This window comes from Bombus fervidus, chromosome 1, assembly GCF_041682495.2.
Source record: "Bombus fervidus isolate BK054 chromosome 1, iyBomFerv1, whole genome shotgun sequence".
In the NCBI taxonomy this organism is placed as follows: domain Eukaryota; kingdom Metazoa; phylum Arthropoda; class Insecta; order Hymenoptera; family Apidae; genus Bombus; species Bombus fervidus.
Window position 1 is genome coordinate 4,756,269 of NC_091517.1, and position 25,034 is coordinate 4,781,302.

At 37.2% G+C, this 25,034-nt stretch overlaps 1 protein-coding gene across 7 annotated transcripts in view; it reads left to right on the forward strand.

Moving 5' to 3' along the window:
- Dlg1 (MAGUK family member discs large 1) overlaps positions 1-25,034 on the forward strand; it is a 530,764-nt gene that overhangs the window by 64,297 nt on the left and 441,433 nt on the right. For all 7 annotated transcript variants that reach the window (XM_072004650.1, XM_072004679.1, XM_072004697.1 and 4 more), the window contains one exon: positions 8,953-9,084. In XM_072004650.1, coding sequence (XP_071860751.1) covers positions 8,953-9,084 — 132 coding nt within the window. The remainder of the gene's footprint in view (positions 1-8,952; positions 9,085-25,034) is intronic.

Here is a 25,034-nt window from a genome sequence, read left to right on the forward strand (position 1 = left end):
TAATAATGAATGGTCATGTGGAAGAAACAGACTTTGAAATTGTTGGAAATTCTGAATTTTTATGCCTATTCCTTCCCGATCAAACGGAGAGGGCAGCGGATTTTTTTTTTTTTTTTTCGTGGCTAAACTGTGATTTTAGGTAAGGAGCTAATGGGAAAGTTATTGGGTCTGAATGAATCTCTGTTCGAGATAAAAGTACGGGGAATATTGATAACGTATAAAGTAATTAAATGGTGTAAGTGTGAAAAGACTGGTTCGTATATTATTCAAATATAATCAGCCATGCTTCATTATTCATATCCTGTTCATATTCTTCGATAAAACTTTCTAGGAAATGGCGGAGATTACTGGAGCCTACTTTTTCATTGCGTTATCTATCGACGGAGGAAGAATCGATTCGGAAAACATTCTACCGGCAATCAGGATCTTATAGCCTATATGTTATCCTAAGGACGTTTTCGATCTACTGATCCCTTTGATCGTTGGACTAAGATCATTCACTGGAACAGGGACATTGTGCAAAGTCTTGTGTCGACTCGATCCTAGAAAATTCCCAATAATTTCTCAACTTTCCATAAATGCTTCCTTTTGGCTGACTTTTCAAACCGTGAAGCGAGCCAGCTGCATTTTGATTCAATTCGATCATCCTAGGATTTCTTAAATACGATGGAAACGTATTTCCTATTGGTCTTTCGATTAATCGTTTCGTGATAAACGGCGGCTGTTCATTATAATAAAGAATATCTGATACTCATTCCTTTCCTATGCATTCTTCACGGGAAGCAATTTACGATTCTCGGTGGAGATACCGTGCAACATTTTTCCACTTTACTGTCACGGTGGTGGCACGAACAGAAAAAATTGCATGAGTTACTGTCAAAACCGCAGCTCGTTATAAGAATCCAGATTTCGTGGCTCCCTGGGAATCTTTTCATTACGCGAAGTAGTTTAATCGCTATATTCTGCCACTGTTAGTTTTGTAATTTCAGTATCAATGTTAATTCATAAAGATGATAAAAAAAGAAAAGAATAATAATGCTGGGGGTATAAAGTTAGGTAAATGCGTTTGATATTTCGTCCAATTTTCAGGACCTTAAATATTGACCGAGATATAAACTTAAATATTGACACGCGTTAGTATGATGGAAACTCGCGTTTAGCGAAATATATTTATTCATTCCAACGTGTATGTATAATTTATGCCTGAATGGTATGAAACTTCTGATACTAAATTACGGGTACGTCGCTCATGCAAATTGAACGCGGTCGGGGGCCCGAGGATGCAAATGTACTACCTCCCGAATGTATACCAACGTGCCGAACAAATGAGTTAGATAATGGCAAGAGAAAAGTAGGGGACGCGCATAGGGAAGAAAAGGAAAGAAAAGATCGCGAAAAGGGAGAAAGAAGGAAAGCATCAAGTGGAAAAGCCGACTGGATGTCACGGATCCGTTTTCCTTTCCTGACAGCGGTAACGTGCAGAACCTTACCAGGAGGAACATAAAATTCTTCCTCTCTATGTGGAACGTAGATATTCCTTCTTTTTCTCTTTCCTCCCCTTTTCACCTTGCTTCGCTCCTAGAGTTCTTTCTTCGTGTTATTTTCACATTGATTATTTTCTTTCACGTTAAAACTGACATTAAATTGATTACGTTATTAAGTTTCGTTCGTCCGTGTTTCATTCTAGAGCCGTGTTAATTAGAAAACTCGCGAAACCACATGAAGCTTATTAGGCGGAAGAAAGATTTAAAACATATTGCAATTCTCTTTTTTTTTTTTCTGTGTAATCTACGGTGTTTTATATGTGGATGTTTTGTATTACGTTTTAATGAAAATTCTTGCGAAAGAAGAGAAATCTTCTCATACTTTTCGATACTTCGGCGCGTTGGTTTTTAAGTATTCGAAAGGTTTTGTCGTCATTCACGGAAGAGATATAGGAGAAAAAGTGGCACGGAATATTAAGGGGAACGGAATTACCTTTTTATCTCGACTTAACGTCAGCCAATCGACTCCCCAAAGGAAATTTATTACCTTTAATTTTTCTCGTTTTTTCTTCTTGAGTCACGGCTGAGAGGTTTGATATTTTCTTGCGATTTTCATCCCGGTTGCTGGCAAAGAATTACTTTCTACTCAATGAAGATGACGGCCTATCAAATGGATCTTTTCACTAATGCATGAAGGAAAAGTCTCGAACGCTTTAGTAGACGACGTAGTTTGACACATCGATAAAAATGGAAGAAAGATAAAAAAGAACAAAAGGTAAGACTATTAATCCTTAATTCAAAACTGATACCTATTGTACCGATATATTCTTTGCAGAAGATCCGATTCACCGTTCAATATAAGATTCCTTTCGCTTCTCTTTGAATTTTTAAGATCTTCTAAATGGAACTTACTTCCATGTTCATTTCTATATCGAAATTTCCTTTTCCTTTTCCTAGAAATCGTGTTCGTAATAACGTGTTAGCAGAGAAGCAAAATAAGGAACTAATGAAATGTATTAACAATTTGCTAACCAATTAAGAGAATTATAACACTAAAAGACTATTTGAGAGCATACGAGTTCGTTTATACAATTTTGTTGTTTTTTTCTACATTTCATAGATGTTAACCCATTTATTAATAGCTGTTTAAAATTAAGACAATAATCTGTCCTTTTCTCCTACTCTATATCCTACTCAAGTTTTTGAAGTTTATTCAGGATTTTAGAGTATGGACGGAAAGCGGATAGATTTTATATAATAGCAAATTGATATAAGCGTTTTATAAAATCGAAAAAAATGAAAAATTTTTTTAAATCTCTTTGGTAAAAAGATTTTGTGCATCGACACTCGAAATTTTATTTCCTGTGAAAAGCAATTTCGACTTTCTGATAATGTATATTAAATATCTGAAAGTATCGGTATTTCCGTATACACTGTCCCTTCTGACTAAAATGCTAAGCCAATCTTTCATCCTATAAAACCATTTCCTTTAACGCGAATTTTTATCGTGTAAAACAGTTCCTACTTCACGGAAAAACGAATTTCCCGGATTTCGATGCATCTCCGAGTCACGTTCAGCTGCATTTGTCTCACGCCGATGTGTTTTCGCGACATGGGAGGAGGCGGGATCCAATTATTCGAAATTTCCATAATTCTAGAACTACAGGGCCCGTATTCCTGTAGCCCGTAAATTCCGAAAATCTGTATTCCGCTGTTCCCTTGTTTATCTTACGCGCCAGACACCAGTGACGGTAATATGATGGCCTGGATTAAACGTCTGCGAATTCTCGCGCAACTTCCAATTGATTCGAGTCTAAACCCTCTGCTTTTCGTCCCCCATTGAGCCGGAGCTGAATCTTGATCCCTGATCCTTTTCCATTGCTTCGGATAGAATCGAATCATGTTCGAAGATTATTCGAAGCACATCCGAAACAATAATTTAACCTGTCACCACGAGCCGTTTGATACGCCGTTCTCTACGTTTGCTCGTTGGAATTTACGATGTATTTAAAGGGTGGTGTTCCTTTGGTACGCGTAACGTATATCCGACGGTGGTATATCATGGATCATCGGCCAGAGGGACGTTTCATCCACTATTTTTCATAGAGTTTCGAAATGACAAGCATCGTTCCATTTACGTTTTGTACACGCTTCTATAAAGCATGATAAATGTTCCGGTTTGTGCGGTTTTGCGTGTATCCTGTTTGCATAAACTTAGCCTGAAGAATGTTTCGTTCCGCGATATTATGGACGCACCTAAAGAATCCCTACGATTTTGGTTTACGACAGAGGGAGAAGCCTGCTCGTCATTCTGACGAACATGAGGTAGCAAGAGCGTGCCAGATAAATTTCACTCTTCATTACTTTAGCCACTTATTCCACATTTGTAGGTTCACTAATTGATTTTCCTCTGTGGAAGATTGGAAGAGAAGGATAAAGATGTGTGAAGTTTAATTATCGTTTGATAGTTAATTTTTTATATAACTGGTATTCATTGCAAATTGTGAGCTTGTACGAACTTTTTTCCTACGAACAAGCTAATGATCAGTTTCAAATTTACTAAAAAAACATACTAAATATACTAATATACTAAGTACTAGGTATTTCAATTGCGATTGAGCATAATTTCAATTATATGTGTAAATTATTATTTTGTAACGAATATGTATCATTTGTTTATGTTAAAACGAAATTACACGTGGCTGAGAACTATCCTTTCCGTTAACAAGATTTTGATCGCAATTCTGTCTTGATTATGTAAAAATATAAAATCTCTATCGCGTAGGAAATTAAGGTTTAATTAATTGTTGTGACTGTGCATTGCATTTTCAATGGATTAAATCATAATCGCCATGATTTTTCTCGCGTTAAATGAAAGATGTAATTGAAAACGAAAGTTTACAATGATTTAAACGTTTCATCGTCGCGATGATTGTGAGAAACGTTGTCGAGACACGAATTCAGTAATTCACTTCGATAATTAGCGTGCTTTAATTAGACGCACGTCGACGAAAGGGGGCGTCCTTTAATTATTGCGTGCGAACTGTGTCACTGGCGCACGTGTTAATGAACGACGAAAATAATAGCGTCTTCGTTCATTTGTTTCCGTTCTTATGGTCGTGTCTTTCGTTTTAATCCAGATCCTGAATTAACGTTCCAAGGAAAGCCTAAATTAGTTTCTGCGTTCCTCTTTCTGGATGTTTCAAATTTCTGCTTGACGTTCCTGATGAGCTTTGAGTTATTTTAACACGATATTAAAAGAGAAGGATCATCTAATATCATTTATTAAACATACATTCGTTGTTGCAATTTTATACAAGACACAAATAAGATGACAATTTAAATAAGATAATTACGAAAGATTGATGATACCTATTTTACGATATACAAACTCATATAAACCAATCTTGAAGTAAAAAAAAAAAGAGGAGAGACAAGCGAAAACAAAATTGCGTTTCCTCCGTTTAACATTCCTCCGTATGCTAGGACAGTTCTCATCCTTTCTCAAAAATCGCTTTTCATTAAAAATCTGGCGACCAGTGGCTCCTGTTTCCAGTTGTGTTGTTTTCTTAATTAAGTCTTTTGAATTTATTTCGTCCCTTAAGGAAAGAGTTAAAGAGTTTTGAATTTCACATCATAAATAGAAAGGAAACTCGTTCCTAAACTCGGTCGCGTGAAACGTTGAACGCTTCGTGAGTCGTGTTTACAGTCTCGTGTCAACGGTCGAGCCTGTGCTTACGACGAAGAAAAGAATTTCGTTAATTATCGAGGATCTCGTGTAAGAAACGCTTCTTTGTAACTGAAGGGGGAACAGCCACATTTGCTTGAATCATAAAGACGAAAAAGAAAAAAAAAAAAAAAAAAAATGGTCGTGCGTGGCATAGTTTCGTTGCTGTTCACCAAGGTAGATGACTTTACCTGTTACTACCTTATTGCCCCTGAAAAAATTTTCTCCTTATTGCTAAACCTAATACTATGTGGAGCTATGTGCAACTATACACCAAAATACAGACACACTAAAAGTAACAACTTGATGTACAGTTTATACATCAATTCAAAATTGATCGTTCGAATACCATAAGCCGTTCTCTTGGTATTAATAAATAGTATATCGTATGTTTTTACGTAATTTGAGTTCTTGAGATTAAACATATTGGAGAATTTGAAACCATTACAATGTTATAAGATACTCTCGTTATACTGATAACTGACGGTTATCGTATATCTTGATTAAATTCGGATTTTTGCGATTTAAAATACTTGGAAATTGGAAAGCAAATTTTTGAAACTGGAATATAGAATGATTTATCTGAAAAGTAGTAGATGGCGCGTACAAAGAATGAAGTTTATATACGTTTATCGTAAATTTATATACGTTTCAGCGTGCATTCAAACGGATTTATGTAAATTTCACCTAACGCGATTTAAGTTTTACGGCGTATATGCCTATAACGCATCACATGTACCATGAAACGTGTATACGTTCTTGTAAAGGGTATCCATACCCGGCTGGTTTTTTTTTCGTTTACGCGGAAAGTGGTTTTCCCATTTTACGGTGTACCCGAGACGACGCAAAAATGGAACACACGGAAAGGAACGCTCGTTACACGTATGTATGCCGAGCTTTTCAGAAATCAAAGTGCCACTTTGACTCTTGCATCGGCACGCCGACGAGCTGCTTCGATTTCCAAACTCTCGCGCTTGTTCCGTGATTTCTTTAATTTACGAGTTCGTTTTCTGAGTGTTTCATTTTAATCGTGCGTTATTTATTTCTTCAATTATTTTGGAGTAGTTTCGATGTAACGTCCTATTACAGTGTCCAATGTCGCAGCTTAGAGTGTAATATAGCAAATTATTAAACTTGTAGTTAAGGAATTCGTGAAACAAAGAATTGGCGAAATTACGCTTTAGCTGATACGATATTCTTAAACACGCTATTCAATGAACATGTTCAGGCCCTCTGCCTTGAAAATTTCAAGCATTTCGAGCAAAGAAACATCTGCAAATGGGCCTTGAAAAAGCCAAAGGTTGTTTTCGGAATGGAGCATTTATCTGTAATTGGCCCCTTAGCGTTCTCGTTTAACGGAACGGTTAATGATAATTAGCTCAGCCCGTTAGAAGGATCCGCCTAGTTATCTAGAAAATGATTTTTGCGTTACAGCTTATGTCTTTCTTACTTGTTTTCAGTTGCGTGGAACAATGCCACTATTATCTACTTTTACGTTACAAAAATATTACAATATCAAGGGGCTTGGTAATTAGAAATTTACATTCAATCTGAGTCCATAACCACATCGCTGAGAATATTATTAAGAAGACGTTTATTAAAGTCTTCCAGTACTGATATGACTTTTGAAAGGTATTTAAACATCCTAGCTTGCAATTTTAATTGCTACGTTCTCTCTACCAGCAACATAATTAACGATCATGCAACCTTTATTAACCCTGCAGTTGTGTAGCCGTCCTGTCAGATGCACGTGAAATCTTTTGACAACTATTTTTGGACAGACACGTTATAAAGCTTGGCGACAAGAGTACACATTAAACCGAGCAACATTATGGATGAGACATATTAGATTCATTCAACAGCAACGTGTCAGCGGTTTGAACTTGGTCATTGACTCGACAAGATTTATACTTGCGTAAAACGTTATTACACAATGTGTTGAATGATAATCGCATTATCCTCTAGCTTCTAGTGCAATTAATCATATTTTGCGTCTCTCGCGCTACGAGGTCACGCGGCGACGATCCATTCTTCCGAGGAAAGTTCTTCGATTCAAAGTACATTTAACTCGAATTCAGACGAAAGGATATCCCTTGCTTGGCGCACAGTTTGGAAGTTGGTGAATTCATCGAAGTAGAAGGAACTCGTGAGTGGTGGGGGTCGATGGAAGGAGAACGAAACCGGCAAGAGTCGTGAAAATTCGCATTATCATCGAACGAGAAACATTAATGTCGTTGTTTGCGTGGCGCAGCGCACCGTAATTTTATCCGTTAGCATATTGTGCTACGAACAAAAGAGGGTCGTGAGCTCTCTCGAAAAGGAAGTGAAAGAAGAACGTACGAACGGACAAGAGCTGATCGATCCCTTCTGTAACTTCAGGATTTGCCGAGGAAGTAGTACGAATCAACAAGTGCGCCGACCACTCATTCGCGATTGTCTAAACTATCCGGAAGGAAATCGTCGAGACGATCTGCAGATTTTCATCAATGTTTGAGTGAAAACCGCGGACCGATTATAAAAACTCCTCGTGGTGGATGAAATATTTGAACATGACAGAAATACTAATGGATGAATTGTTTGAGGATTATGAGTTAAGAAACAACGATAGAGACTGTAATTTCTAAAAACTAATAATTTTTTAGCGTAAAAATGTTAAAATGGGATACTCTTGGGATTTTTACATACAAATGTAAACTATTTATAATCTTTTCCGTGCTTTAGAATGTTCTAGTATTTTCAATATCGAAAACAAAATAATCATGAATTTCATACTAATATCCTATCTCCATTGGGAACCCATTGGTATTTACACTGTTCTTTGTGAATCAACGTTGAATACATAGGGGAATCTAAAGTATTTCCTTCTGTTCTTATAAAGTTACCATTGCCTCTTACTTCGGGCAATGTGAGAGGAAATGGCGAGAAAATGGTGTGAAAATGGCGTGCAGATGTTCATCGATTCGTTCCGATGTTTTAACTATTTTTACGTTCTCTTTTTGTCTTTTTTTTTTTTTTTTTTAGGTAAAAGACAATTTTTCCGTTTTAAAGTTTGAAATATAAGTTAATAGAAAGTTTGAAAATATAAAGAAAAATTCCCAGTACCCCTCTCCGGTATTATTTTTTCCTAGTAGAGAATTTCACGTGCACGACGTCCTTGTTACCATTTTGCGCTAGAAATCAGATGCACCTGTGCATCTACGTGTCTTTTATTTCTTGAAATGTTATGCATGTCCTCGTTACTTGTTTCTTTGTGCACGGAACTTTTGTTTTTTCGCGAAAACAAATGCGCGATCTACATTTTAATAGATGTCATGATATTACACAATATGTAGCAAACATTAATATTTATTTTAATTTAAGCATCACGATGATAAACAATACACCACTTAAATTTATAATTTTACGGGACATTTAACGAAATTAACGTACGCTGTGTAGAATACAAGACATTTTAAACTAACATTACTCAGTAATTACCACGAATTTACATTAATTTCATAATTGCATAGTGTATTCCGCTGCATCGTTAGAGTCGGAAGTTCCTTCGTTACGATCTTTTCCCTTTTCCTTTATTCTTTCGCTCTCTTTGAAAGAAAAGTGATCAAAGGAGTGCAATATCTCGTTGAACATACAATCATGTTCTTTCAAATTCAATTTTCCGCATATATAATATATCGTTTATTCATATTTAATTCATGACGGAGAAGTTACACAAACTCTAAAGCGTAATTTTCTTTTCAGAAGCTCACAGAGCCCTAGAGCTCCTCGAAGATTATCACGCGAAGCTGACGAGGCCTCAGGACAAACAGCTGCGATTGGCCATCGAGCGTGTCATACGTATCTTCAAAAGCAGACTCTTCCAGGCGTTATTGGGTAAGCGTTTACAACGACGTTTAACGATTCTCATTAAAAATATTCCTCGGATATTTTTGAAATATCTTCACTGTGAGTTTCATCCGGGAACTCGGTTCTCCTACATTCCCAATGTGTTTTAAAATTCGAAAAATTCCGACGATTCATGGAAGATTCAAAGGAAGCGCACGCCTCGTCCCATTCTCTATGCTTCGGCTCAATCTCATCTTATTTATCGGAACTGGCACGTTGCCTCTTGAACGTTTCTCGCGCCATTGTTATTCGGAATAAAGAGCTCTTACCGCACGATTCATTCCGTTCGCATCCTCTTTCAGACGAAAGCTCGTCCAAAATTTTGACCGAGGCTTTGTGCGATCAACGGAAAAAGAGAGAGAGCCAATATCGAGCCTAGCTTCTGCTTGAATTCAAAATTGAACATTCTTACGGATACGCGAGATCCTTCGTGGATTTCTTTGAATGCATACTTTCTTAATATATCAAGATCTATTTCTCATATTTCTTTTTATACCGGCGGGAATGATAACAATCAAGTATCTTTTAACCTACTTTTGAACCTTCCGTTATAAAAGAATATCTTTATTCTAAATTGCTTGCAAAGTCGACGATTTTGGTCATTAATTATTTTTCATTACACTTCGTTTTCATTAAACATTAATTTAGCGTAATGTCTGTCGTGAACAGTAACAACTAAATGAGTTATGACCACGGTTGTATATTTTACAACCTTCTGATTTCTTCGAATCTGCAGAATCATGCTGCGAAAGAATTTTTCAATCATGATGGCTCTCAAAATATTCTCTTTTGGTTAATGTAGAAAATTTTCGGACGTATATCTACCATTGACGCATCACTGGGATATTTTGAAAACGGTAGAACGTCGCGTCGGTTTGTATCCGACACACGAGCGTGGTAACCGTGTAAGTTACTTTGCGTACCAGATTGTCCTATTCGGTTCACTCGGTATAATGCTTCTGCATAGAGGAGATTAGTCTGCTGCACGTGCGACTGTGTCGGTTGCACCGATGCCGCGCTTCGCCTGTTAGTGCTGATAAACCTGAAACAGCTTCGCCTCGAGAGTCCCATCGGTGACGTGGACAATGGCCGCAAGATTACACGTCATATCAGCTACGCTAAGTACTTAACGAGATTAGAATATTCCGTGAAACACCTGAAATTAGCGTCTTTCTACCAAAGTGATTCAAACACCACCAGTCTTAATTGTTAACAAAATGATATTCGTCGTTCGACCAAATCTTGCTTTCTTAAAATCGTTTTCCCATCTTATCAGTGGAAAGTGAATTTTTGAAAAAAAAAAAAAAAAAATGTTTTAGCATGTTTCATGATTAATCATTATTACAATCGTTTGGATTGAATTCGCAGTTCAATTTGCAAATTTACTTAGTTACGAATGATATTAATTGGACATAAAATTCAAAAGATATTGTATTTGGGTGTTTGGATGAAGTATAAAGATCCATCGTTTGATTAACTCCGTCCCAAGAATCGATACAGGTATTGTACCTAAGTTTCCATTTATTCTGGCAGCGTCTCTAAAGGCACAGGTAGCTAGATATTCGGAGTAGAGAACGAGGGAGAATTTTTTCAGCAATTTTCTGAATTTTCCATGCATTCCGTACCAAGCTGCTGAATAGGGTATGTAAATGTGCGTGCGAATATTGCACACATTCTTAATTCAGCTCGCAATCTCATTGCCACTGCATACGAGAAATTTCCATTTCTAGTTGTAACTGCAACTGAAACTCTATTGCTTTGGAAATAACTAAACTACAAAATATGTACTACAATAAAACAAGTTAAATTTCATTGTTTTAATTTTTTTTTTCGCGTTGTCACGTTTAAACTTATCATACAATACATCGTATATGTCCTCGATTGCTCATAATTCCGCAAGAACCGTAGCTGGTTTTGAGGGTAACGTCATAATTAATGATTCGAAGAAGATTGCTGCAACGTATCGTTGTTCGCATATCACAGTTTCCTGGTCAATGCCCACAAGGTTACGCGTTACGTTGGCAACGCTAAGTACGTAACAAGGTTACAATTTAGAACTAAGCACGTAACGCTGTTATACACCGGTGAACTTAGAGATAGAAGTTTATAGGGAAGTGGACAACGAAATAACGACGTCGACTGAAATTGAGATGCAGTGCTCTCGGATATTTGGCCTTGATCAGCAGCGATTGTACTTGGATTTGATGTCGTGTCGCGTTGATTTTCAACTTTCCCACAGTATAAGTTTGTCGTTAGCGAACTTACGATAATCACTGAACAATTGTCAGTGAAACGTAATTCACTGTCAATCGTAGAATGGTTTGACTCCAACTGCTGAATCAGAGTATCTCAAGTTTCAAACCGAAGGAAAAGTAAGAAAGAAGATTAATTGGAATAAAAGTAGTTGGGAAGAGAAACGGGAGATCTATCCCACGCGACTAGAAGATGATTCTAAATTATTTTACTCGACTGTCACGATAATTGTTGTACAACAGCGCGGCTACGGTTGCAACTGCAATCAGGTCACCGGGGAACGCCGGTACTTCTAATTTAATTTTCTCTAGACGAACAACCAGATCTTAATTATGTTTAACGCTTTTCCCGTGTCTAAAGAATAATTTGGATCACCGACGCTCGCTTTAAGAGTATTTCTCGCGAACGTCTCTTGTGTTTCCTATTAATTGTCGCGTTAATGGACGCATTGTACAACAGCCCCGATACCTTCGCGCATTTATGGAATTATTCTTTTGGAAACACGTTATATTCTTCACGCTTAGACGATTTAATAACCGAGTTGAAGGCAACAAGCAGAGAGGATTTGCGTGTTTGGAAATATTTCCGGCAAATTTGTTAAAGGTACGTGACACAGGCTCGCAAGGCACTCGTGCCTTTCCTTTGGTCAGCAAACTCGAAGATAATTCGAGAGGCTGTACCGCTATTTTGGACGAGTTAAAATTCTCAAGTAGCTTCGGACGAGTACTCTCAATTTATCTCTCGTCCTCCCCTTCGTTCGCTCTCAGTCCTTTCCCGCTTGTTATTGTCGGCATCAGCTTCCTACCGATTATCCAGATGGATTGCGAATTACAGGACTTGAAAACGACGGAAGCTAAGAGGTGTCTTAACTCGTGAAATTGGCCAAAATGAGAAAATGGTCGATCCCTCGCGAGCAAACATCCGTGGCGGTTAACGAAGTTTTTCTTGAAATTCCAGAAATTTCCTGATAGTTAAAATTACGTCGATAAATTGACCTTCGAGTTTAAAGAGCTTCTCTTTCAATTTGTTTCCACCGAAAGTAGCTATGTTCCTGTAATGATCCTTCTATATACATCCTAGAAAAGTCTTTGGGAAACTCCAACATTCGACGTTTCTAATCTCCCACTAGTCTTACGAACCTTTTTGTCTGGTAAAGGAATTCGAAAGCCAGATTACAAGGAAACGTCTACTTACGAATACGTGATTTCCTTGAGCTCGCGTTTCTTCCTGTTTCCTCCGTTCTTCAAATCCTCTAGAAATGACAGAGTCTTACCTCGGTTGCATCGTGTTTGAACGGGGCTTCTCGAAATTCGGTAGAATTTACTTTTTCAAATGAAGGAGAGCGATATTAATTGCAGGTCTACAAGAATCAAAATCGTATTGCACGAATATACATTTTACGAATTTTGTTTAAATTACGTCATCTTCCGAGATTTAATTTTACCTGTTTATTTAGCGAATGTAAACTTTGACGGATTTAGATTTAAGATTCTGTTTCTTACATGGCCACCTTTCTCAAGAAAACAGGTACGCGATGCAAGTCGTACCAAAGAAACCTAATTATAGGAGACCAGGCTGCTAATCTCATAATCCGTATTTGCACCCTTCTTGCATAGTTCCGTTGCTCGTTTTTGTTGATAAATTTGCGACGCATTAGTTTACTAGTAAACAAAAAACAGATCTGACGTATTCTGGTTTCAATTTGAATACGTGATATGTTTTTACGATGGAAAATTCGTGTAGCCATGTTTTCGATTGCTTTAATAAAAATTAAAAGAGAAATCTCTGAAAACGGTATGTAAATTTCTCACGTATAACCTATTTCATACAGTTCGTACAGTGTGCAGACACTACGGATCCAAATGTATGGTTCGATACGACATGAACGTGAAACATAGACACGATGCACTATTTTACACCTTGGTGGCGAATGCATCGGACGTTACGTTACAAAACACGACTGGTTGACAAATCCTTCTTGCCCTTGCACATGTGTACTAGTAGTATAGGTCAGTTTTCAGCGATACATTAATGGATAGTTTTTACTGTGTTCTCTATATGTATTCTCTATTTACATTATTTTTCATTTATGTGATATAATGGACACCTATATTCTTCAATTCTTTTTTTCTTTTTTTCCAAATGTTATGTGTTTTATATATTCTTTGATCAAATATAGAAATAAAATGTTAACGGAACTTGCTTTCCAGTCACGAATCGAAAGGGAGCACGGTTGTTATCGAAAGAGATACGAGTCTCGAAGGAATCACTCAAGGAATTCATCGATCCTTTGGTTAAGAATCGTTAATGAATCGGGCGAAGCTTCATCTTAGCGTTCGCGTCTTTTAATGGAATCAGCTGCGGGGCGATAAACGTATTTCTCGATGCTTATAAATTAGGCGTGGTTAGTTGACGTTGAAAAAGAAAGAAAGAGAAAAGAGGAAACTAAGCTTGTTGTCGCAGAGGTTGAAAATCAGCTTTCTCTCGCTTCTTTAAAATTCAGGTCGGTCATCGATCGGTGAAGAAAAATTTTCCCGAACAGCCTCGGGAGGAAGAAACATCTCCGGGGGAGGAAAGTATCGTCTACTTTTCGCGTTACAACTGCTAGGACTGCTACGAGCCTGGTGTGGAGAGCGCGAAAGGCGGAAGAAAGGAGAAAAGAAAGTAACGAGACTAGAACGTAAAGAGGGGGAGGGAGGTAGAAAAACGAGAGAGAACAGATCAATTTATAAATCAATAAAAAGCGCGGCGGTGCTGTAATAAAAAGGAAATAAGAGTGAACGGGAACGAAATAGATGGAAGCTGAAACTACAACTCGGAGAAAAGAAAGTAGCAAGAAAATAGAGGGAATAGAGAAATATTAAAGTAGCAAGACACCGACGTTGATAAGTTTGTGGTTTCCTTTCTTTGAAGTAACCAGACAAAGGAAGTGATGAAGCCCTTTAGGGCAAGTGAAGCACAGAGAAAGAGAGGTAACTTCGCTTCTGTAATTTGAGTGAAGAATGAAATATCATGTTGGGTATCCAAACTTGACGCGTTACTGAGAACGCTACAATTATTGCTACCAATTTTGAATAACGTACCGCTCTACGCTGTGTTACAGTTTAAGTAGCAGTAGAAACATTAAGTATTAAGTACAGTTAAGCAGTCTGTACGAAAAAAACGTCTAACTCATGGACGTCGTTCGGTAGACTATCAGTACCAGTTTATCAAGTGATTTGTCTCATCGACGACGTGATTAGCGAGAATCCGGTTCATGTTAAGGAACCAGCGTAAAAAAGCGCGGCGCGAGACTCGTATCCATGTCCGAGATTATTTACGGCGCATCGTTTGTTTTAATTACGATTAACTCTTCTTGCACGGTGTCTAGCGCTGTTTTTTTTATGTATAATCTTTTTCACGGGTGCTTTTTCTATCCTATGTCGCACCGCGCGGAAAATCCGATTTATTTCGGGCGTTAGACGCGGCAGCAGTGCAGAAAATTGCAGCTTCATCTGACCGAGCAATCATTCGCGCTAGGCTATTGCACTCACGGACGACGGCATTTTGGTGCACGACGGAAAATGAAAGCGGAACAGAGAGCCAGGAAAATGAGCGCATGAAGGGCGGAGAAAGAAATTGACACGCGTGGTCGACGTGCCGATGACGCGAAACGCGTCAGCTCTTGACGTATTTCAGCTTTCGGGGCTGTTCTTTTCACCTTCTCGTTCGGTCTTGTCGAACTTCCGGTAGCCTCGATGTCGCTATCACGTAGCAACCCTGTTCGCTTTGATCTTAAAATTGTGCTCGTAATTATAATTTGTTCGCTTTACTTGCACTTCACTTGGAGAACACTATTTTGGCGTTAAAACTAGCAACTTTAATATAGCAGACATAGACGAATCCCATTAACATGGTACAGTGAAAATAAGGAGACACGTAAGATTGTGTTTCCATATTAATAAAAACGCTTAGTTATTTTATTAAAAGCACTCGCACGTTTTTAGAAATTTCAGGAAACAAAAGAACTAAAATTTGTCATTTTGAGATTTTTTCGTTTGGTCGCTCGACTTATTTAACGTTAATTAGATCTTACATCATATCAAGGAAATCGTTGTTCACGAAGAACCTTCGATATCGCAAACAACGAACTTTTATTAGAATCTGAATACCTTTTGCAGGCAGCAGAAATTCGATCGATATTCTTTTCATGAATATCGCGATGCTCGTGCAATTTCTCAAGCACGTGTTCTTGCCGGTACAAGAGTTAGGCATTGTTTCGAGGTTTAACAACGGCAAGGCTTGGACGATTTTTATCGAAATTGGAATTGCGCACGCGATCACGGAACAATTATGGCTAATATACGTTTCACGCGTAGAAGAAACGAATCGTGTACAAGCTAAGTCGTAGAAAATCGCGCGAAATATTCATAACGCGAAACAGCGAAATATGAACTGTGGATAATATGGAAATGGAAACGAACAGTGCCCAATTTTTATACGAAGTTTCGGATTACTTATCAAATTTACATTTTACGCAACGAAAAGTATTGTATTTCGAAATAACTGGAGAACTGATCGTATTGCTTTGGAAAAATTGCATTTTCGCTTACAGGCTTCTTTGTCACCGAGCTCGGTAGCCACTGATACCATTGCCGAAATTTTCAAAATCGAAACGCCAGTATAGCTACGTATATGTATTTTTATACGTGCGACCCTCGATCTCTTCTTTTCTTCTATTTTCTTCGGCCAGAGATTGGAAATACCTGGTCGACGATTTCGCATCGATCAATCTCCGCTCTCTTTTGTGGCTCGATATTGAATGCACTTTTTTATTCTTATTCATGCCCTCGCAGCAGTAACAGAATTTCAAACGTGGTTACTTTATTTAGCATGAACTGTATTTGGCAATATCAGAATTTAATATGTAATAAATTAAAATATAATCTAATTTTATAGATATAACATTCGATCTAATTTAATTAAAATGTCGAAATTAATCGTTGGGGTAATGCACGTTCGTCTCGTGAAAAGAAATTTGGTGTAAAATATAATTATTCCAGTAATATGTTACATAATATATATTACGCAGAAATGTGAGTAAATTTTTTTAATATTTTAAATTATATCGTAAAGCGAAATACAAAAATTGAAAATAATTATCCAGGTGTTTAAAATTCGTCGGTTAAGGAATCAACCATAGAAGGAAGTAGAAAATCTTCAACAAACACGCGTAGGTCTCACTCACGACGGTGCTTTTAATTTTCATTGTTTTTGCCTTAGTACACGTGTATTCGTAAACAATAGGATCGTGGATACAGTGTAGTTGGATCTTCATCGTCGATCTTAAAATCTACTTTGCTTCGCCCATGGTTCACAATGCTCGGTACATATTGTGGTATATAAAGAAGCATATGTATCTTTATATAACGAACTTTTGTCCTCGGGCCCGAGTATTCATTAATTACTATTGTGTAGTGGCCTTTATTGTCACGCAGGGCTTTGTTTTACGCGCGGGATACGCAGCTGGCAAAGTACCTAGCTTCCGATTCTTAGCGTGGCCTTTCTGTGGCAAAACACTTAGATTTATTCGAAATCGTTTTCCTTGTTTGCATTTAAAAGATACGAATGACTTTGCTGAATCTTTTCGTTGCTGCTCAAAAATCTAATACTTTCATGGTGATTTTAATTATTTAATTTTATTTTTGAAAAAAAGTTATATTTCAGTCAACAAAAAATCGGTTTTTTTCGCTAGAAATTCAGTAGATAGTATGTACTTGAAAAAGAATACTGTGGTAAAAATCATATTAACCTCTTGTTTCATAATGTCTTGTCATACTCGTGATAGGCTATGATGGAACTACAAAGCAAGGGCTGCGTTCACAACGAATTTTTCATTATTATTTAAAATTTTGTTCCAGCTCATAAAACTGACAATCATTAGATCCATGATTTTAATATCAGTTACAGAATTTTTTAAAAGTAAATAATTCATTTTATAATATAGTATAATATACTATAAGTTTAAGAAAAGACCAGTCTCTTTGGCTTTTAACGTAAAATAGATGCCGTACGTGGATAAATATTCGTATTCAATATAATACTTTTAGATAAAGAAAAAACCCTTTGGAAATATATAATAAATTCGTATTTTTTGGTAATACATTATGGCTTATGGCATCTAGAAATTCTAGTACATTAAACCACATATATGTACGTGTACAAAGTGTAGACGTATAGACGTTGCGTAGACGTATCCGTATCATATTGATGCACGGATACCTGTGCATTGATGTGTAGACACGTTTCCAATAACCTTATTGATATTGCATACAGCCCAATATCTGAATGTTGTAACAAAGTGTAAGCTCTCTTTGCAAAGGTTTTTTTTATCTACGTGTACAGTAGAATATATCTTTTGTAGTTACCATTTTCGAACTTTTATTTCGCTCTCGCAGCAAGCTTGACTTTTGTATTTTCTGTGTAAATACGGCTACGATACTTGGATAAGTCAAATTTACTCTGTTAATGGACGCGATAAACGTTTATTCTGCTCTCATCAATGTTTTTCTTTCTTCAGCAACTCGAAAATTAATACATCACGCGCTTCCGTAACGCAAAATATTTGATATTTTAAACTTCTTTCATCTTTGCCAAGTTATTACGGGTTATAAAAAGAATAATATTCAAATGTTTAAACAAACTCGATGAATTTATTTCATTGAACGAAAGATAGTACATTAGAAGGAAGTTTTTCGATCCGCTAGAAGATGGAAAATGCAGTTCGAAAAAGAGGTTTGTCGTTAAAGCAAGATCGTTAACATGGATTTCTTGAGGCCGGTGGAATGGTCATTGGTTTCTGATGATGGCACGCTGCTGGGTGAATGGCGGCCTGTGCCGACGGGCGGGACAATTTGAAATTCAAAGCACGAGCAGCCAGTGTTGTAAGATCGTTAACCGAATACTACGATCGTTGCTGCGGGTGCAGTCGTCGCAGTTGTTACGAGGGTGACCAATTTCTCTCGTTTTCTCCGAGAATCGCTCCCATTCGCTGCTCCATGTTGCACACATGAATCCGATTCGTCGCCATAAACTTGGCCGTTAACCGCTTCGTCACGATTTTCGGCCATTTTCTCGACATCTCTCTCACTCTGCGCCGGCCGTGTCGGAGAAAAGTCGCGGCATTGCGCTTTCCATAAATCCGTTCGCGTAATTCTCTTGCACTTCTTCGAGAACTCGCAGTTTCTCGGATTTTCTGCCAAGACCCATTGCGGTTTACCATCTGTTTTTTACTCTAGAGTAACTGTAATAGGAAAACATGATCCTTCGGAGAATCGTCGACGATATATATTCTATCATCGCTCTTTTTTTCTTATTTGTATTAAAGATACCTTTACGAATCTCATAGCGTTTTTAATTTGTCCCCATTTCCCGAGACGCTGGACGGATAACGGAACATCGTTTCGTAAATATTTTTTTCCCATCGGCTTCTTTGTTCTGTCACCATGTAAACGAAGTTGGAGCTGATAAAGAAATATACGAGAGATATCAACATGCACCCCGATGCCACGTAATTTCATCGTTACGTTTTACGTTACGACGAAAATGTAAATTATTATTATACCTAGGGATTGTTGCATTCCCACGAACTTGTCGGCGGATTGTTGACGAATCAGACTTACGTTGTTCGACAAAAATATCTTGTTCTACGATTATTTGTTCATTATTTCTTAACACCGTGACAGAAAATTAATCTGACGTTTCTTTGTGTCGATCGATCGTGTCTTTGTGTTCAAATCTAAGAACCATCTTCCACAAAAAATCTTGGTCGAAGTTGATGTTACGTCGCTCAATGAGGAATGTTCCTTATTAATTTCGTTTTTAATTGCTTGCGCTACATTTGATCCTGTTCTTGTACCAATAAAGCGACGTGTTCTTCTTACACGTGCGCGGATTATATTTTCTCCAGCACGAAACGCGAAAGTTTGTCGATCGTTGCTTTCTCAGCTAGTAATCATTTACCGTAGCTTAGAAATAATTTTAACGGGCACAGAAATTCGATTTTCGCCGCAGCTTTTGCATCGAGTTCGTGAAATGTTATTTAGTATAACATAAATTAATTACTAGTTTATTTGTTGATGACCAACGGATAACTCGGGCAGTTTATTCGACATACATATTCATTTCAATATTTCATGCATTTCATCTCGAGTAAAAATATTTCTATATTTTGAGATCGTATACGGATGTCAGAAAATTACATTTAACGTGCCCGAATAATTAACACTTTTGTAACGTTATTACTTTATATATGTACGATTTTAATTGTTGAACGCAATTGGAATTTAATTTAATTTGTTACAAATGTACCGATAAAATTTATTCGTCGAATTAATTCGAAATCTCGAATAAACTCGTTATATCGTTGCAAGAAACAAGGAGAAGAATGTTTCGATCGAGTTTTTCCGATATCGCATCGATATAACTGGTTAAAGTTACGAATCTGTCGTTCGATATTGAACGAGTCGTGATGAAAACGTTCTTTTTAATATGATTATTCATGCATCGATTCACTATATCCGTGAAAGCATTACGTCGCTTTGCACCCTTTTACGAATCCGGTATCGATTCAAAATCTTTTTCCGTCGTAACATCGTTCGAACCGCAAGAAAGAAAAACGTACCTTTGTATCGTGTACGATACACGTTGACTCTCCACTACATTCCTTTGTGTCTCGAAACTCTATGCTGACTGCATCTCATTATCCGTTATTATGCGAGATCACAAACGTGCATGCATAGTCAGCAGCACGTGAAATTTATCGGCAATTGGATCATGATATGTCCGGAAGGATTATCATTGATTCGTTCTCCTTTTTGGAAATTGATCAAAAACATGTAATGCGAGATATTTTATGTTAGATGAATAATTATTATATCAAGATACACAAGTTTCACCGAGGTATTCGAACACTTCTAGATCTTTTATTGGTACTAGTATGCTCGATCATATTGGTCAAATTTGAAATAAATCTGAAAATGTATACAGAAATTACAATATATTTAGTACAAGTAGATGTATATCTTGCAGAGATCACAAAAGTATTTTGACAATCAGTTATTCATTGTATGCTGTATACTAATTTTTTAAATTAAATATCTATTTGAAATAATTAATTGGTTATTTCTATATACATTTAAATGCTTTTATCAGCCTGTGTATTTTTCTCAATTTTATGTCAACGTATACGAATCGTAAAGATAGCTCTAACAAGATTTCGTTTCTTTCGTCAACGCGTGAGTGGTCATTAAGCGATTAAGCTGTTTAATAACGTTCATTGAGCGGAGGAATTTATGCCTCATTTGCGTAATGCACTACGACGTTGTCCTCTAGTGTCGTGGCAAGCGACGAGAGCCCCGACGAGACGACCCGCAGGCGGCCATTAACAACTTGCTAGAAACTTATTACGTCGTGCAGGGAATAAAACTAATATGGATACTTTCCATGAATACTATACTGGTCCTTATACCTTCGAATATAATGCTAACACCTTGCACTTTTTTCATAGGTTTTTTCTATTATGCATAAAAAGCATTATCGGCTTACGTCACGTCTCTTGTTTAATATTTATTAATATTATAATAGTAGAATTATAATTTATCGTCTGATAATGTTACGAAATGTTAAGAAAACTCACAACGTTGGCGAGACAGTGGCAAATTACTGAAAAAATTACCATTCTTCAGTAGTTGTTGAGAGATTCAGAGTTCTTTCAATGAAGTTTCAACTGTGCTGAAAACCATTAGCTGTTATTGTTTAGGTCTCAGACAGTGTTGCACGACTCTGATGTTTCGTGTTTCTCGTTATATTACGGTATTTCTCTATTGTATTATATTTGTCCTTATACATATTTGATTCACGAAGTTAAAATGAAGTTGCTCCGGAAGTTACTTCTCTAGATTGAAGTTACGAAAGCTTAGGAATATTGGAGGGTGAGATTGAGTCAGGACAAAAGAAAAATGGAAATGATACTTTCAAGAGAATCGCTTTTATAAGGGAATGGCCTGTCGCATGGTTTCCCCATCGATACGTTTCGATGTCTTATGCATTGTTCTCTTAATTAAAAACCCATATTACTTTGTATCGTGTTGGCATTACATTCATTTTAAGTAGATATTTCGCGATAGCAGCGAGGAAAGAAGACATTAGAGGAGAACGTGAAAGACGATTTAGTTTAATTTGTTACGAGCATAGTTTAAATAACGCGAGTTTTTTTTTCTAACTTTAAGCAGTTTGGCGGTCACAAGTCCTGCTGATTTTCTCTCGTAGCGAATTTTTGACCATGGTGCTTTCTAAGCGAAATAAAAACAATTCTTTACGTCAACCTTTGCGGAGAGCTGCCGAAAGTTTCAAGAACAGCTACAGACACTCTAACTTAACTAATTTTTTCTACAGGCAGACTGTTACTCTTTTTATTCGTGTTTCCGCGGTTCAACTTCTCGGCTGCAGATGAAAACACATTTTCAACGTGTAATTCGACCCGGTATCGAAATAGAATTCACGATGTTTTCTTTCAATAGTATACCCAACAGTGCGCGATTGTAACCGCCTATTTATATGCATTATGCTTGCACAGAACGCTTGGGTCAGTATCTGCTTACAGTGCATGTGCAACGAATATTTCCTACTACGGTGCTTATACGGTGACCATGTAACGTATCAGACAGTCGACAGACACGCATAGTATCAAGCCATGTGGCATTTCACTCACCGCCTTGTTATAAACTCAATTACGATGTTAGTTACGTCATATCGTGACTGATCATGTAATGTCGTGTGTACTGTCTGACTAGTTAGCGATCATATCTACTTGCTATCGCGTAGCAAAGTTCCGAAGCATCGAGCTTACAATACTTTCTCGAGGTTAAAACGATTATTATTAACGACACGTTTAACTTCGCTTATTTTGCATTACTCGTATGTCCATTCGTTATTTTATCATTTATTTTTTACGATAATTCGTTATTTTATCATTTATTTTCTATGATAATTATCGCCATAGTTGATTTTGTTCAGATTACGTTTGGTACAATTTGGTAAAGAAAATTTTTGTGTTTTCAAGTTTCCCTTTGAATCGTGTTCTGTTTGTCCAACGAGATATATCCTTGTACCGAATTATTTACGCTTCCAGTTGATGCATTGTTTGCCGTGTAGACCAAGTTTGTAGTTTCTATCCTTAATGAGACCACTAATGGAAATTATTAGAGCTACTGCTTTCGTAGGAAATAATTAGTTCGTTCGTCCTAAGACAGATTTAAACAATACAAACTAAAACTAGCTGGGCGATTCTGTAATTATTGTAATATTGCGGCATGTCTCGAAACAATGGAATTAATCTATTTATTGCCAAAATGGCAGACATAAATGGCCAGATTAATTTTTCGTACTCTATATAACTAGGCCGAAGATACAGTAATATCTCAATATCATGCCACGACCATTAATTTATGAACTATATTCTGCGAATATTTATTAATATACCTTTACGCTCTTTCAATTCTTTTGATAGAAAAAGAAAAAAGGTATGAATGAGTATCACACAACGTCAATTCACTTCTGGGTACGTTCTAGCTATCTGCGAGCAATTTAATTTCCTGTTTAATTCCGAACCAATTCAATGAAGCGGAAGAACGTACTGGTTTGGGAATAATAAATGACGTCGTAAAATAAACATGCAAAAAGACGAAAAGAGTGAAATAGAAGAACAGTGACTGTTCGTATGGTGATAGCAGGTTTGGGTATTTCACTCGGCCAAAGCGGTAAATGGACCCGAATCTATCGGACTTGCACATCGAAGAGCAAAAGGGGTGTGATGGAAGCTGAAGCGGCTAGACGCCGTAGGAAGGGCAGTGAAATATTGCCTCCGGATTCTGCATCCACCGACTCGTCTGCCTCTCTCATCCCCTTTCCCTTTCCAGTTCCTTTTGAACACCTCCGACTTGCCGAAGATTCTCCCTTCGAGACGAAACCAGAAGTTAAACGTCGTCGCGTTTATTTCACGTTGACGTCTCCACCCCGTATTCCCGACTTCTCTTCCTCCTTCACTTTTCATACTCTTCCTGCGTGGTCGATTGCTTCAACCCTCTTTCTGATACCGTTTGCGCGATGTATCGGTAAGTACAGTTTGCTTCTGCCAGGTACTTTGACATTTTTATCCTGTGAAACACGAGCCTTTGGACGATTCTCGTTCAAGGGGCTCATCTGGATGAAAGTATTATCATCTCGGCACTTTGTGTCTGTCATTTAATGGCTTATCTGCATGAAAACGATTCGAATTTTCTATGTTTTATTTATATATGAGTGATTACAATCATCGTGTAGTAAAAGTTATGGTTCGAATGGAGATAAAGCAAATAAATTCGTTTGAAGACTGAATGTTTCCGTATTTATCTCATTATGTCATATTTTCATTCCCTTGTAATTATAATTCAAAAAAAAAGTGGAGTACTAAAAATACTGTAGTATCATTTTATCTTTTTCTTTCTTTCTTTTTTTTTTAATAAAAAGCAAGAACCCCGGCTGTGTTACCGGTAAATTGCCTTGGCTTAAACATGTTAAATTAACGAACGTAGAAAACCAACTATTAATGGGCGTGTTATGTTTCCTAAGTAAACTGACAAGTACTCGTTTCCTCTTCGGTCGCTTTTCCCCTTTCAACTCTCTGCCCTCGCTGCAATTAACATGGCTGTATAAGCTAGCAAAACGAAACGACCTGAAGTTTCATCGGTAAAGCAAAAGAGTTTCAATGAAACTGACAAAGAAAGATATTTACATCGATCGCGCGACAAGCTAGGGCACTAGTGGCAATTGACTGTGTACCGTTGATTGTTCTTTTAATTTGCTTGTGCTACCTGTAACACGATTTTAAGCTATTCTTTAGCGGTATCTGACTTTCGTTACATTTAATCCCGGCGAAACAATCGTATTCATTGTCTTCTCATCTTTTTTCTGATATGTATATATGAACTATTTGGAGAACTCCACTTTCGAAACAGTTCTTAATCTTTTAATATTAGGATTAGTGTTTGATTGTTCAAAAGCTAGGTGATTATTATCAGCGAGGCTAATTAGTTCGGTTTAGCGTGTAATTCATACAATTCATGTAATTCATATTTATTCGTACGTTTTAAAATTGTATAGTTATATGTATGAAATTAGGAATTCGTACAATTCCGAAAGCTTTTCGTTTAAACGATATTTCGGCTAAAACTACTGGAAAAGGCAGGACTATCGATCTCTGAATTTTCATTAGGTCACTTCGTCCTCTTGTGCACTCCGATATCGTTTCTTAACTTCGCACGACACGCTGTCATCGAAAGTCACTAGATTAAAGCTGTTGGATAGTGACACGGAGACGCGTGTATGCACAATTACTTGCAAACTTCATCGTATCAAACTATAAACTAATCAAACTTTCTCGATCTGTCCGTTGGCTTTGACGCGGCGTCTTGTTTTTCCACTCGAGTCTACACGCGTATGATACCACGTTTTCCTACAATATCACGCCGTGTCAACAATTCTGGTTGCATTTTACTTATTTACTCTCATTACTTTGTATGTAGATTATAAATATCATAGTTTTGTTCACGCTGTGTTCGTACTTGTCATTTTATATTAATTTTTCGCGAGATGCATGCTTTTTCATT